Source organism: Hemicordylus capensis, chromosome 13 (assembly GCF_027244095.1).
Source record: "Hemicordylus capensis ecotype Gifberg chromosome 13, rHemCap1.1.pri, whole genome shotgun sequence".
Lineage (NCBI taxonomy): Eukaryota > Metazoa > Chordata > Lepidosauria > Squamata > Cordylidae > Hemicordylus > Hemicordylus capensis.
In genome coordinates this window covers 3204912-3220867 of record NC_069669.1, presented here as the reverse complement: position 1 = coordinate 3220867, position 15956 = coordinate 3204912, and the positions used below count along the sequence as shown (strand labels likewise).

General features: G+C 47.8%; 1 protein-coding gene across 2 annotated transcripts in view; it reads left to right on the top strand.

Annotated features, from left to right (window-relative positions):
- Nucleotides 1-15956, top strand: part of TOP3A (DNA topoisomerase III alpha) — a 20059-nt gene extending 4103 nt beyond the window's left edge. Inside the window, exons 4-19 of one of the 2 annotated variants that reach the window (XM_053276244.1) lie at nt 21-96; nt 1076-1184; nt 2216-2359; nt 3245-3415; nt 4435-4535; nt 4626-4700; nt 5202-5284; nt 5844-6051; nt 6213-6398; nt 7171-7300; nt 8592-8705; nt 8788-8953; nt 10366-10509; nt 10809-10931; nt 12434-13197; nt 13733-15956. In XM_053276244.1, the coding sequence (XP_053132219.1) occupies nt 21-96; nt 1076-1184; nt 2216-2359; nt 3245-3415; nt 4435-4535; nt 4626-4700; nt 5202-5284; nt 5844-6051; nt 6213-6398; nt 7171-7300; nt 8592-8705; nt 8788-8953; nt 10366-10509; nt 10809-10931; nt 12434-13197; nt 13733-13917 (2779 nt within the window). In that variant the 3' untranslated portion in view covers nt 13918-15956. Of the gene's footprint in view, nt 1-20; nt 97-1075; nt 1185-2215; nt 2360-3244; nt 3416-4434; nt 4536-4625; nt 4701-5201; nt 5285-5843; nt 6052-6212; nt 6399-7170; nt 7301-8591; nt 8706-8787; nt 8954-10365; nt 10510-10808; nt 10932-12433; nt 13198-13729 lie in introns of both variants that reach the window. The other variant, XM_053276243.1, reaches the window with a different exon arrangement.

The following is a 15956-nucleotide window of genomic DNA, read 5'->3' as shown; positions in this document are numbered from 1 at the left end:
CGTTTTGATGCTCTCTCCAGGCATAGCTGCAACCCACTTGTCCTCTTTGATGCTGAAATTGAGAAATACTGTCCTGAAAACTACATGGACATAAAGGTGTGTACTGCTACAAGGTTTCCTGGCCTAACTGACGATGTTATAGGCAGTGAGTTTTCCTTCAGTAAATGTTAGTTAGTAAAAAGTTAGTAAAAAGAAAACTTCAGTTACACTAAAGAAAAGTCTCTCAGATGGAGATTATGGGTGGTGGATAAAGGGTAATGCTAATGGGTGATCAAGGTGGGGCTTTGGCCGTAGCTTAGTGGTAGAGCATTTACTTTGCATGCAGAAGGCCCCAATCCTTGGCAGCATCTCCAGGTAGGGCTGGGAAAGGCCCCTGCCTGAAACCTTGGAGAGCTGCTGCCAGTCAGTGTAGACAATACTGAGCTAGATAGACTAAATGTCTGACTCAGTATATGGTAGCTTCCTATAGGGGAGCAACAGCAGGAGAGAGGGCATGCCCTCAGCTCTTGCCCGTGGGCTTCCCAAAGGCATCTGGTGGGCCACTGTGTGAAACAGGATGCTGGACTAGATAGGCCTTGAGCCTGATCCAGCAGTGCTGTTCTTATGTTCCTGTGAGAAGTTTGTAAGAAGAGGGCTATTGACCAGTTGCATGGCTCCTGCTCTCTGCAAACACCACTTCCTTGCCTTTTGACATGCAGTCTTTGTAACTAATCAAGTTGAATTGGGCTTTCAGAGTTGCATTCCCTTGATGTTTGGGTAGGAAAAAGGGTTAAGAGACGTCCTAGCTGCAAGCACCCACCAGTTTCTGGGCCTGGACAATGTGCTTCTGTTGGATGTGAAGAGTAACACTTTATACATACTTTGACACCTTTCACATCTGTTTTTGGATGCCATTTGGTGCTTAGGTCAGAGTCTTGGACCCAAGCCTAGATAATCTTTGGCACAACCTTGCTTCCCTTTTTAGAGAAATGTGCTTGTATTCCTGCTGCCTACATGACTGGCAGGGATTACAGTCAGCAGCAATGTGGGTGGCTTGTTTTCCTGCTCTCTCATCCCGTCCTGTTACTGATTCCAGCGAACCCTCGAGCGAGAGGCCCAACAGTGCCAGGCTCTGGTGATCTGGACAGATTGCGACCGCGAAGGAGAGAACATTGGCTTTGAGATCATAAGCGTTTGTGAAGCAGGTGCGATTGTGGAGGGAGAAGGCTGCTCTCACTATCCCCATGTGGTGTGGTGGTAGAATGTTGCCTGTGGGTTTCTCAGAGGCATCTGGTGGGCCACTGTGTGTAACAGGATGCTGGACTAGATGGGCCTTCGGCCTGATCCAGCAGGGCTGCTCTTACGTTCTTAATGTTGGGCAGCGGGGAAGTAACTTGCCTAGGGAGCAAGAGGTTACCGGGTCTAATCCCTGCTGGTATGTTTCCCAGACTATGGGAAACACCTGTATCGGGCAGCAGTGATATAGGAAGGTGCTGAAAGGCATCATCTCTTACTGCGCGGGAGATGGCAATGGGAAACCCCTCCTGTATTTTACCAAAGACAACCACAGGGCTCTGTGGTTGCCAGGAGTCGACACCGATAGATAGATAGATAATAATAATATAACCATAAAAACAGAAAATAACTCATTCAAATACAATAATACAAATAAAAAGTAATACTAATGTGGCTAAAAAACCCACAACAAACTCTGTTCACAAAAATGGATAAATATCTCAAATACAATAATATGCAAAACCTTATAAAACACACAGAGGTTAATATTAAAACATAACCTACATTCTACAGGGGTTCACGCAAATAAATAAATAGAAGTCCTTCACGTGCAAGCTGCATTCATTGCTACAGGACTTAATCACTGGAATCCTGTGGTTTCTGCATCCTCACAGTACTTGATTGCCAGCAGTACTAGATCGCCAAATGCGTTTCCGCCTCTTCAGGCCTTCTTCAGTGGCCTCAGTCCATTTATTTCATTTATTGGCAACAAGAGTACCTGTTGAGAGAGCTACTCTTTATAGAGTCTGGTAAACTGAGAGTCTTGGGATTGAAGAAGTGTTGTTTTTCTTCCATTGGGATATTTTGGATGAATGGACTGATGCCACGGAAGAGGGCTCAAGAAAGTTCTGTGGGCCACCAGGATGTTGCTGAGACTTTTCATTCTTCTGTGATCTAAACCTGCCTTGAATCTCAGTCTCTCCCTCTCTCTCTCGGACAGTGAAGCCCAGCCTGCAGGTGTTCCGAGCCCGCTTCTCTGAGATCACGCCTCGTGCCATTAGAGCCGCCTGTGAGAACCTCACCCAGCCTGATGAGAATGTTAGCAAAGCTGTGGACGTTCGGCAAGAGTTGGACCTCAGGATAGGTAGGAGAACAAAGGAGTGGGTTGTGGCTGCCCCCTCCCTGCCCTGCAGGTACTTCGAAGACTGAGGCGAGCATTGTTGAAAAGGATTTGAAACGCTGGCATGTTTGATGTAAAGACTCTTTCCTATTCTAGACTTGTTCTCCAAAGAGCTGCTGCTAGATCTGTGTGTGTTCGGTTTCCAAACTCATGAACATTCTGCTTTTATCGGTTTTCTGAGTTAATGCAGTCCTTGCTGTGTTTCCTCCTAATGTTTTAATTGAAATCTTGAGGTATAGAAACATCATCTGAGTGGTCTAGCAGAAGCTTGCAGGCTTCTCAGAAGTGCCCATGTCTCAGAATAGACCTCTGCAGGACTTCATAGGAGCATAGGAAGCTGCCATATACTGAGTCAGACCATTTTTATTCTATATATTTTTATTGATTTTTTAATTTGTACAAAAGCACTCCCAGGCTGCGTATCTGTTCCTTCTGAGGAAGTGTGACCCCATCCAGAACTGGCAGATCAAAACTGTATCCCTGCACAAGAAGTACCTCACGCCTCACGATAATTTTATATTATCATCTTATTATTGTTATTATCATTATTATTTTAATATTGTTGTATTGCTGGTCTACGACCGAAATAAAGTTTTACATTTACATTTACAAGTACCTCCGTCTTGTTTGGATTCAGTCTCAGTTTGTCATCCCTCATCCAGCCCATCACTGCCTGCAGACTGGCATTTAAGGAGGTTATGCCTTCTCCTGATGATGTTGAACTGGAGAAATAGATTTGGGTGTCGTCAACATATTGACAACACCCTGCACCAAATCTCCTGATGATCTCTCCCAGCGGTTTCATGTCAATATTACACAAACCTTTATCATCTTCTCTTCTTTGTGCAGGTGCTGCCTTCACCCGATTTCAGACATTGAGGCTCCAGAAAATCTTCCCTGATGTTTTAGCAGACCAACTCATCAGCTATGGGAGCTGTCAGTTCCCAACACTGGGCTTTGTGGTGGAAAGGTTTAAAGCCATCCAAGCCTTTGTCCCCGAGATCTTCTACAAGATTAAAGGTATGTATCAACATATCAAATGCAGAGATGAAAACATGTTTAAAATTGCAAAATGTACATTGAGAAAATGTCTGGTTTTTTAATGTTAAAAGCTGCCTGTTTTGTCAGACTCTTTTCGGCCACCACAAGGGCCAGGAGTTTGCTTTAACCACAGATGAAATTTGCTTATCTGTCTCTTAAGATTGGGTTCTTTGCTGTGCTGGGCTGGGTGATCACACACACAATGCCTTCTATAGCTTCTCCACTAGGAGAAGATCTGGTCTTGTGGTAGCAAGCATGAATTGTCCCTGTTGCTAAGCAGGGTCTGCCCTGGTTTGCATTTGAATGGGAGACTACATGTGTGAGCACTGGAAAATGTTCCTCTTAGGGGATGGAGCCGCTCTGGGAAGAGCATTTGAGGTTCCAAGCTCCCTCCCTGGCATCTCCAAGGTAGGGCTGAGAGCGAATCCTGCCTAGAACTCTGGAGAAGCCGCTGCCAGTCTGCATAGACCAGTGGCTGAGGATGCTGGGAGTTCAGCAACATCTGGAGGAACCCTAGTTGGGAACCACTGGCATAGACGATACTGAGCTAGATGGACCAATGGTCTGTCTCAGTATAAGGCAACTTCCTATGTTTAACTTTGTTATGTACCTTGTAGCTCTGAGAGTAGTGGTGGGTCTCTCTACCCTCAAGACAGGAGTACTCAAAGGAATCTGGTTTTTTGTTGACTGCTCTAGGCAAATATACAAGGCCTGTATCTGGGTAGATCGGACCTAAATATAATACCCACGAAGACCTGTATTTGTCTAGATGCTGCAACATTAGCAGTAGCTGCTGAAGAAGTCTGCACTGGATCATGTTGGGGTGATCATCTTAAACGAAAGTCCATTGTTTTGCCACCTTTGCTAATATTTTGTATTGATAATGTACCACTGTACATTACTTTTGGTTACCACTCTTTTGGTTTTAGGTGAATCTATGGCTGATCGGCTCTGTTGGCATTGCTGAGTTCTAATGGCAATCTGTATTCTCCCTGCAGTGACCCATGATCACGAAGACGGCACTGTGGACTTCAACTGGAAGAGGAATCGTCTCTTCAGCCACACTGCTTGCCTTGTTCTCTACCAGATGTGCATGGAGGTAGGAGGCCATGCGGTCCAGCCAGTTCCCTTTTGACACCGAGGCCTCTGGGGAACTCTCCCTTGCCACTCTGCTTGTCTTTGTTCCTAGGATCCGGTGGCCACAGTCGTGGAGATCGGGAGCAGACCAAAGAGCAAATGGAGACCTCTGCCATTGGACACCGTGGTATGTTTATAAAAGGTTATCCTTAAACATTAGGCTAATAGGCAGGCTCTTAAGTGAGTGTCTAAGCCAGGCCTTGGCACTGGTCCTCTTTTTGAAGGCCTCTGAGAAGAGACTCTACAATTAAGATCCCTGTTCTTGGAGAAAGCAAGTCTTTCTCTAGTCAAAAGCTAGTAGCAATGTGTTGTCCCTTTTTAAAAACAAGACAGTGTGTACTATTTTGTGCCTTTCTTCCAAAAGGCCAATATAGCTAGAGTTTTTTTGGATTCCAGTTTCTTTAACCTTGAAGCTCAGGTAATTAGTTAAAAGGTGTTATTGAGTGTATTTATATACTGCCCCTCGGGCTCGGGTAGGCGGGACTTGTTCTTTAGCCAATCAAATTTTGTCCTGCCTTGGAGCTTCTGAGAGAGATAACCCAATGAGATGCCCCTGGCTTCAGCAACCAGAAGAAGACTTCACAGTAAGTGAAACCAACGCTCCTTTTCTCATCTCCCTCTGATACAGGAACTTGAAAAGTTGGCCTCCCGTAAGCTGAAAATAAATGCCAAAGAAACCATGAAGATTGCTGAGAAGCTCTACACTCAGGGGTAAAAGCTGTAGTTGTGTACGTGTTGGTTATATAAAAGAAGTCCCATTAGGACAGCTCTTCTCTTCAGAATCAGGCAGTGTGGGAGTTGAGTGACTGCTCAGGGTTGCCTGTGAGTCATTATTGTTCTAATTCTAGTACCGCATTTCAGTATTCTCTGTGTGGATTTTGTTGAATTTTAATACCGTCTAGTGCAACAAGCTAGAAATCAAACGGAAATGATTTGGTTTTGGAGAGCTGGTTTTTTGTTAGCAAGCATGGATTTGCTAAGCAGGGTTTTCCCTGGTCTGAATTTGGATGGGTGATTGATTACATGTGAGTGTTGTCTGCTGCAAGATCTTCCTCTTAGAAAATGAGGTCATAGCTTAGTGGTAGAGAATCTCTGTCCTTGCATGCAGAAGGTGCCAGGTTCAGTTCCTGGCAGCATCTCCAAGATAGGGCTGGGGGAGACGCCTCCCTGCAACCTTGGAGAAGCTACTGCCAGCCAGTGTAGACAGTGCTGAGCTAGATGGACCAATGGCCTGACTCAGTAGAAAGCAGCTTCCTTTGTTCTTTTCAAGGTACATCAGCTACCCTCGAACAGAGACCAACATTTTCCCCAAAGACCTAAACCTCCCCAACTTGGTACAGCTTCAAACACAGGACCCCCACTGGGGAACATTTGCGCAAAGGATTCTAGACCAAGGTGGGCCAACACCTCGCCAAGGGACTAAATCGGATCAGGCTCACCCCCCGATTCACCCCACAAAACATGCAAGTAATTTACAGGTGAGTCTGTGTGGCTGGTGACTCTCTTTGCTTGGGGGTTGGGCAAGTCCTGGTTGACAGCTCAGTCTCTCTGTTGGAGGAGCTCACCAAATAACCTTTCCCCCCACCAGCTGCAGCTCACGCCTAACACTTTTTTCCTTGGACTGTATGCACCCTCCTAGGGGAATGAGCAGCGATTGTACGAATTTATTGTACGTCACTTTCTGGCCTGCTGCTCCCAAGATGCGAGAGGACAGGAGACAACTGTGGAGATTGACATCGCTAACGAGCGCTTCATTGCCCATGGGCTGATGATCCTGGCCAGAAACTACCTGGATGTCTATCCTTATGAGAAGTGGAGTGATAAGGTGAGGAAGTTTGGTCTTCGGGCATCGACTGTCTGGATGGGGTTTGTTTGATGGGTTTGATTTAATAGCAGAGTCAGCCACTGGACTCCCCTAGACCAGATCTGGCTCCCCAGTTGTCCGCCTGGGGGTGGGGGGAAGCTTTGTGTGCAGCAAGCGACATCTGTAGGAACCAAACTTTCTGCCAACAGTTTCCCTGGAGAACCAATTTGATGCTAAAATCAGAGCAATTCACAGGAGGGCCTCGATAACTGCGGATTTGCATATCCGTGGTCAGGTAAAAGACACCCAACCTTGGCATACGTGGGGGGGACACTTTGACCTCACGTATCTGTGGGTTGTGGGGGGCTGGAAATGGTGGTGGTCATTTCCAGCCCCCCATTTTGTGTTTCGGAGCCTCAATTTCCGTTTTGAAAGAAAGGAAAAAAGAAAAGAAAAACAGCCAATTTTTGCCAATTCGGGGGCATTCCAGGGCACAAGGAGGGCAGTAAAGCATGGTAGGGGGCTTCCCACCCAAATCTGGCTGATATTAAATGATTTTCCCAACTACTGGGAACCGAAACCCCGTGATTCCATAGTCCCCAGTGACTCGATATTCGCGGTTTTTGTATCCACGGTTGCAGCCGTGAACGGAACCCCCATTAATACTGAGGTCCTCCTGTATATCAAAAGCAGACTGTGCTTACTTGAAATAAAATATTTCAAGAACTAGTTTCACTTGTGATTGAATTATGTTTTCTCTTTCTCTCCCCCACCCTCCCACCGTATCCCACAGGTTGTCCCCGTGTATGAGAGAGGGGCTCGCTTCCAGCCCACCACGGTGGAGATGGTTGATGGGGAGACCAGCCCTCCACAACTGCTTACAGAAGCGGATCTCATTTCGCTGATGGAGAAACATGGCATTGGTCAGTAGTGTGTAGGCAGCATAAAGGAGATCTGTTGTCTCGTGCCTTTAGAGGCTAGTGTCCGTGTGCTGGCTACTTCCAAGAGCTAGGGAGGCAGATGTGCCTCCTAAGGCGGGGGGTTCTAAAGCCTGAGTGCAGTGGGGAGAAGGCCCCATCCCACATACCCACCACCCAGCCTCCAAAGGCTCCCAATCTAAATGCCTTAGCTGAGAAACAAACTGAGTGGGTCAGCTCTTGTGGGAGGAGAACCCGCCCTGTTGCAGCAAGCATGGATTGTCCCTTTGCTAAGCAGAGTTTACCTTGGTTCAGATTTCGATGCATGACTACATGTGAGCACTGTCTGCTGCAAAATATTCTCCTTAGGGCTCAGTGAGAGGGCATCTGGAGTCCCTGGCAGCATCTCCAGGTAGGGCTGAGAGAGACTCCTGCCTGAAACCTTGGAGAGCTGCTGCCAGTCAGTGTAGGCTAGGTCTGCTAACTGAGCAAAGGGGCACCTTTTTAAAGTGGTGATTCTCTTGTATTGAGCAGGAGGAGAGCAACTAGCCCTATCCATCCCCCCAGTGGCAGTTGCTGATGCTTCTTTTTAGATTGGGAGCCCATTGGGGACAAGGATACCTCTTATTAACTTGTTTTCTCTATGTAAACCGTTTTGGGAACTTTGGTTGAAGAGTGGCATATGAATATTCGTCGTAGTAGGTCTGCACCACTTCAGCCCTCCTTCAGACGCTGGCCTACAACTCCTGTCCTCCCCAGCCACCGTGGTCAGTCGTCAGGGATGGCGAGCATTGCAGCTGGAGAGCCAAAGTTGTGCAGCGCCCCCGCCCCCCAGTATAGACAACCCTGAGCTGGATGGACCAGTGCTCTGGCTCAGTAGAAGGCTCTTATGAGGAAGCAGTCAGCACAGGCAGAGATGCTGAGACTGGGAAGGGAGGATTCCTGCTTCCACAGGAAGCTAGAAATCACTCAATTTATGGCAGAGGCTCACAAACCTGGATGCCCAGTGGGGACTACAACACCCATCACCCCCCAAGGCCCTTGTGGTGGGTGATGGGCACTGTAGTTCAGCAGCTGGTGAGCCCCTGATGTGATGGTTGTGGCACACACACGAGCATCTCTGCTCCTAGCCTGCTTCCTGAGGTGTCTGGATCTGTGTCTCCAAGGCAATACAAGCATTGGGGTCTATTGAATACGGTCCTCTGGCCCGGCAGGGGAGTGAGGGGAGGGGGCGAGACGGGGCTTTGCAGCTCCCTCTCGTTGCCCTCGGCCACTCACGGCAGGGGCTGCTTTTCAGGGACCGATGCCACCCACGCGGAGCACATCGAGACCATCAAGTCCCGCACGTACGTGGGGCTGACTCCGGACCAGAGGTTCCTTCCAGGGCACCTGGGGATGGGGCTGGTCGAAGGTAAGGAGGACGCCTCCCCGCGGGGTGGGGCTCCTGCGCGCTTGGACCGTGGCCTCCACAGTCAGGTGGTGTCTCCTCCCAGGCTACGATTCGATGGGCTACCAGATGTCCAAGCCTGACCTGCGGGCAGAGCTGGAGGCTGACCTGAAGCTGATCTGCGAAGGGAAGAAAGACCAATCCGTTGTGCTGAGGGAACAGGTCCAGAAATACAAGAGAGTTTTTCTAGAAGCCGTGGAGAAGGCAAAGAGGTGAGTGCTGTGGGAGCCCGGGGAGCTGCTTGGATGCCACTGCCCTGAGGACCGTTTGGGACATGAGAAGAGCCTTGCTGGGTCAGGCCCAAGGCCCCTCTGCTTCAGCACCTTGTTTCCTGCAGCGGCCCCTCCAGATGCCTCTGTGGAGCTCGCAAAACAGGAGAGGAAGGCATGCTATTTTTGCTGCCACTGTTCCCCTGCACCTGGTATTCAGAGGCATCCTGCCTCTGAGCCTGGAGATAGACTATAGCCATTGATAGATTTCTTGTCCATGAATTTGTCTAAGCCCCGCTTAAAGCCATCCAAGCTGGTGGCCATCACCACATCCTGTGGCAGAGAGTCCCATAGATTAATTATGTGCTCTGGAGAACGTACTCCCATTGTCCTAAATTTCCAGGCAATCAGTTCCCTGGCTCTAGTGCTGTCAGAAAGGGAGGAAAACTTCTCTCAATCCACTCTTTCCATGGACTCCCAAGTTTAAGCTGCCCACAGGAAACCTAGTTCCAAAGCCCTCCCCTGTCCATTGATTTGGCCTTGGTTCCCCATCTACAGAAGAGGAATGTACATTTGCAGATTGCAAGTGGTAGGCCTTTATGTTATGCAACTCATGGTAGAAACAAGTAGTGACCGGCTCACCAGAAAAAGGATAATGTATCTCTTTTGGTATTCAGTTATACAATTTATCCTGCTATGCTTGCTCATACCAGTAACTGCTAGTTTGATGTCACACCCACTTTTGCATAGATCTTGGGTCTTGTATTTATTTGTGCTCAGCATAGTAGTGTGCCACACCCCTTGCATTGCTAGGCCTTTTGACCAAATAATCTTTTTTTAAAATGCTTGTCTTTCTTATATTGCTTCAAAGACACGAATCTCAAAGTTGTTCTGGTTTTAGCTGGGTTTTAACGGAATTTTATTAATTTTTATATCGGCAAGCTTTATTTGTGCATTAAAGAGGTCTTTGAGAAAGCTTGTGGATTCTGGAAGGTGCATATCTCATCGTCGTCATACCAGCTTAATCAATTTTATATTACTAGTTTTATTGTCTGAGCCGCCCCGAGCAGTATTGTGTTGGAGGGGTGGAATACCAATACTTCAAATAGTTAGGTGACCACTTCATTCATCTGACAAAGTGGACTCTTGCGTTTGCTCTGCCTTCACATTTCTTTTTCTATTTTTCATTTTTTTGACTTCGCCCTCTTCACTAGCACATGTTGCCTCCTCTCACAACTGCTGTTGCTTCCTTAAGGAGCCCCGCGCCTGGCCCTTCCGGAATGGGCCTGGAGCTTGACTTTCCACAGCTGCTCCTGCTGGAACGGCTGCGAATCTGCCTGCCTTCTGTGAGCCACACAAATCCTCTGAGCTGTGGCAGGAAAAACAAGCCTAGCAGTCTTTGCCTTTCTTCACAGGCTGGACGAGGCCCTCTCTCAGTACTTTGGGGAAGTGACCAGCATTGCACAAGAAGAAGACATCTACCCAGCACTGCCAGATCCGGTGAGGAAATGTCCCCAGTGCAACAGCGACATGGTCCTAAAGACCAAGAAGGATGGCAAGTGAGTCTGTCTCGTACTGCACAACCCGGCACATGAATTAGCAGCCAACTTAGGGACACAGGAAGCTGCCTTCTACCAAGTCAGACCCTTAGTCCATCTAGCTCAGTATTATCTGCTCTGACTGGCAGCGGCTCTCCAAGGTTCCAGGCAGGAGTCTCTCCCAGCCCTACCTGGAGATGCTGCCGAGGACTGGAGCATCAGCAGTGTGGCCTGGCATTGTGCAGAGCATGCAATCCACACGGTCCCCGTCTGTTCTGACGCTTCCTGTTAAAGCTCTCTCTCCTTTATTTAATCCCCAGGTTTTATCTCAGCTGCATGGGTTATCCTGCCTGCAAATCTGCCATATGGTTCCCCGATTCCGTGCTGGAGGTCAGTAAGGACGATTCGGTCTGTGATGTGTGTCAACCGCATCCAGTGCACAAGTAAGTATTTCCGGGGGTAGGGGTGTCTTTCAGGTGTCACCTTTTAATTGCAGCATCCTTCTTGGTGGTGAATCATTTCTTTCTCCTGAAATGCAAGCATACATTCAGCTGCAAAAGGGATATGCTTCTCTCCCCTACTCAAGGGAATCGCAGTCAGCATGTTGTCCTGGTTAGTCCAAGGCAGGAGTTCCCAGTGGCTGTGGATGATGGGCATTGTAGTCCAGCAACATCTGGGGACCAAGGCTGGGAGCCCTTGGATCTGTGGCCTGGCACGGTATGGTCTAGATCAGGGATTCTCAACATGGGAGTCCCCAGATGTAATTGGACTTCAACTCCCATAATTCCCAACCAAAGGCCACTGTGCCTGGGGATTGTGGGAACTGTAGTCCAAAAACAGGAGGGCTGAAGTCTTGCTGCCCTGGCCTAGACGTTGCTGTGCCATACCCTGGCACAGGAGCAAGCTGCAAGCAGGACCATGCCCAGTACTAGCCCCCAGAGGTGCTTTTCCCTCTGGACTTCCAGGCCAAAATCCAGGGCCCCCACAGCCCCTGGGGGCCCCCAAATCCTTTTTAGTCTGTCCTGGGTGTTGTAGTTGCCTGGCCGAGCATAATGATGCTTAATTTGCAGGTGGGCGGGCAGGCTCCAAAGGCCTTTAGGTCCAGGCTCCAAAATTACCTAGGTACACCCCTGCTGGCCACTAGGGCTATGTTCTGCAATCCAGCATAAACTAGGTCCAGAATACCTGAACACCAATTGCTGAGAAAACAAAACCCTGTTTGGATTCAGCAGTATATCTGAACGTTAAAAAAATAAATCCAAATCTTACATATGAATATTTTAATATAATAGAAATAAGACTGTATAGTTTGAAAACACTGTCTAACTGTGTAAGACAATAAAACTGGATCAATAAAAATACAAAACAATCCCTGAGGTACTCTCTGTGTCAGACTAGGAAGTCCAATCGTTCATTTCAAAATTGCCGCCCAAGGGAGAAGCTGGCATCAGTCCGATCCGTAGGCTGGGTGGAGACTAACAGTCGATGGTTGCCATTGAAGAAGACTTGATTATAGTCGGAACGTGTCTGGCAACAACACACAAGTGATCAGACGCTGGCAAAATCACGACATGTTTCGTCTTCTAATTGAAACAAGATATTGGGAACACTCATCCATACGTCTTCCATTTCATCAACGATTTTGAAATGAATGATCGGCCTTTCCAGCTGGATCATTTTGTATTAGTTTTATTGAGAGAGAGAGATTTTAATTGATCCAGTTTTATTATATCTTACATAGTTGGACTGTGTTTTCAAATCATCGTCTTATTCCTATCATATTAAAATATTCATACATAACATTTGGATTCTCTTTTTGATGCACCAATTGCTGAGGAGCAGCAGAGAGCGGACCATGTGCCTTCTCGGTGGGCTTCTTGCTAGACTAGATGAACCTGTCGTCTGAGCCAGCAGGACTTTGACTAGCAGTGCCTCTTCCCTATAGGTTGAAACTCAAGTTCAAGCGGGGCAGCCTGCCCGTCATGATGCCTCTGGAGTTTGTCGGCTGCATCGGAGGCTGTGACGAGACCCTGAGGGAGATCTTGGACCTGAGATACCTACAAGGGCCACCCAGGCCTCTGCAGCCAGCCAGCCACTTCGAGGCCAACCGCTCCTTCAGCCGCACAGCCAGCCACCAGAATGGCCCTCGCCCACTCTCAGCAAGCGTGGGGCCCAGACCCCCAGCACTCCCTGTGAGAGCAGCCAGCAATCCTGCCCCTGTTGGTGGCGGGAACAACGCGGTGGTCTGCAATTGCAGGGAGGAGGCGGTGCTTTTGACAGTGCGCAAAGAAGGCCCCAACCAAGGCCGGCAGTTCTATAAATGCAGCTCCGGCGGCTGCAACTTCTTCCTCTGGGCAGATCAGCAGCCGGACCCCAGGAGCAGTGAGATGCCAAGGGACTTTGCACGGCCCCCAGGCTCCTTAGGGAGAGGAGGAAGGGGCTTCGGGCGCTCTTGGAGTGAGGGCTATGACCCAGGAGGAGGAGGAGGAGGAGGAGGCGGCGGTGGCGGCGGCGGCGGCGGCGGCAGCAGCGGCAGCGGCGGTGGCCAGGGCAACGAAGGAGGTGCTACGTGCAGGTGTGATCAGCCTGCGGTCACCAGGACTGTTCTAAAGGAAGGACCCAATAAAGGGCGCCAGTTCCACACGTGCTCCAAGCCACGGGAGCAGCAGTGTGGCTTCTTCCAGTGGGCGGATGAGAACATGGCACCAGGTAAGGAAAGTGTGTGCAGATGCATCTTTTAATGGCAGCATGAAGGAGTCTCCACTTCCTCTACAGCTCCTTCGGTGAGCTTGGATTCCACAGCAGGATTTGTTGTTTGTCAGATTCTTGAGGATTCCACCTCTTGGCGGGGGTGTATGTGTGGAATTATTATTATTTTTTTAAAATGTTTATATATGTTTAACCACCCTAAGGTGGTTAACAAGATAAAACAAGACACAAAAGCCATAAACAGAACAAAATGTAGCTCAAACATTAGAAAGAGCAGGGACAGCTCATTGGCCAAAAGCCCAGATCAAAAGGGTGGTCACTCTCCTGATTTTATGCACCATAGGCATAAAATGTACCCATGGAAAGATAATTTAATACACTATCTTTGGGAACTGGTTCAGACAAAACAGTTCGGAGTTTCCAAGCCCCCTGCTAGCTTTGGCTTGTGAGGCCTGTTGTTGGCTCCCCTGCAGACAGGAAGATTATAAGAGGCTTTCTGTCTGAAGCTCCCCACATTTCTTTCTCTGTGCAGCAGCAGCTACTACAGCTTTTCCTTCAAGCCACTTCATGAGTGGAAAGAATGTGCGGGGCTCAGGAATCAAAGCTAAACGGTCAGACAGCGATTCTTCCTTAACAGCACCCACAACTAAGAGGCAACGGACTTGTGGAATTTGCCACCAGCCTGGTCATACCCGGAAGACGTGCCCACAGAATCGCTGAAGCCAAGCATCTTATTGAACTTGATTCAAGACCTTCTTGTAGGAGGACGTGATGGAGCGAATCCACACAACAAAGAATTGTCTGTCTGGAGTATTAAAAACCGCATTTGGAAAGACTTTGGAAGCTTGGCCTTAAAACTCTTGTCTGAGAAACTAGCAAAAGATCAACTAACCGCTTTCTCTAGTCCAGATGCAACACAAGCCTTTGTTCTCCTCAGCTTGGTGGTGGATTCAAAAACTGGATTTGAGTGGGGAAGTGGGAAGCCATTTCACTACCAGCTCCTTAATGCAACAGTCTGCAGCACTGCGTTTTCCCTTTCTTTCTGGACAGTGATGTAAAAAGCAAGAGGGTTTCCTATCAGTTGTGCTGTAGGAAGGGCAGTTTGCTGTGTTGCTTCTTTAGAGGGGAGTAAGCTCTTTGTTGTGAAGCTGGAAACAACACCCCCCACACACAATTTTCAGGATGGCTTCCAAGGTCGGCTCAGCCAGTCACTTAACTTGAAGTGCCAGCTTCTCAGCTCTAACACACACATTTGAAGATATGTGAAAAAGTCATCAGAGGCATTGATGTGCACCCTTCTCCAGGAGAAGATGGCAGGCAGGGTACTTTGCCAGTAGGTAACTCCACAATCTACACTTCTTCATTAGGACAAGAATGTGACTTGTCCATCTTGGGTATCTTTCATTCTGTCCTTAAATATGGATGTAACCTCTACAGAATAGCAGCCATTCTATTACATGGTCTTGGGAGAGAACTATAGTATGGCTGTGGCTTCCTGGGAAACTTAACTAGAAGTCTGTTTCAGCTGTTGGGAGGGCTTTCAAGGATGCAGGACTAAATGTTCCCCTTCCACTGAATGCCAACAGACAACTTTCTGATTCTGCAATAGAAATTCCTTCCCTATCTCTCCATGAGTAGCCAGACTCAGCCATGTAGACAAGATGAGCATACAGAACAATTCTGACTCATGCAGTTCAACCTCTGTTTTTCTGTGTAGCAAATACCACCCTCTTCTACTCAGAAGAGGAAGCTGCTGCCTACTTAGGTAATTTATGTGCCTTTTAATTAAAATTTTACCTTAAACTTGCTCTCTGTGTTTTGTAATGGCGCAGAATTTGTACTTTGATTCCCAGTATTAAGGAAGGGAAAGGTTGAATGGTATGCATGTCTCTGTTGCTTCGGAGCATGAGCCTGTGTACTGATTTCCTCTGCAGCCTTGTGAAGTTCCCATCTCTGCCTCTTCCCTGCCCTCCTTTGGGTGGCAGGAAGGGTGAGAGGAGAGCAGTCCTTCTCCTGTGCTATTCCCAGTGGTGGACCACCAGGCATGCTGCACTCTGAAGCCAACCATGTGCCATAGGACTGGTGAGTCTGTTTTGAGAGGATGCAGAGTTATATCCACACCATGGCTGAAGAACAGCTCTTAGATCACAGAAGCCAGGGTGATCAAGAGTACAGGATCTAGGCTGGTGGTCTCTTAAAAAAATTCTTTTTTACAAGAACCCTGAGGTTTAACTGAACCCAAGTATAAAATAATGATTCAGCTGGACTTACACTGAAGTAAGGAAAAGGTTATCTCTGAGCACATTTTCAAGCCACCAATTTGTTTTCAGATCTGAATGCACAGTTCTTTCACATACGAGTCAAGGGCTAGCTTCAGTCTTTCCTCCATCTTAGCCTGCGGGGAGGAAATATGCACGCTGTTGTTAAGCAGGGAGTCAAACCCTTGCAATCTGTCAGTTGCCCAGAGATCTATCTGTTCATCTGAATTTGCACCACCCAGAACCTCTGGATAGGGCAGAATAGAAATGAAATAAACCTTTTTGCCTGCCCTTGTTCGAAGCAGTTTCATCTTTTAAGACCAGATTATAAATTAGATTTATGGTATTAACAGTTTTTACATTGTGTTAAGGTCTTAATTTTGTTAACTTGTATTTTATTGTGAATAACCCAGAGACATGAGGTTTGGGCAGTGTATAAATGGGTTAAAATAAATAATAAAGATGGTGGCAATAAGCTACTTTCACTGGCTGCCTCTTGAA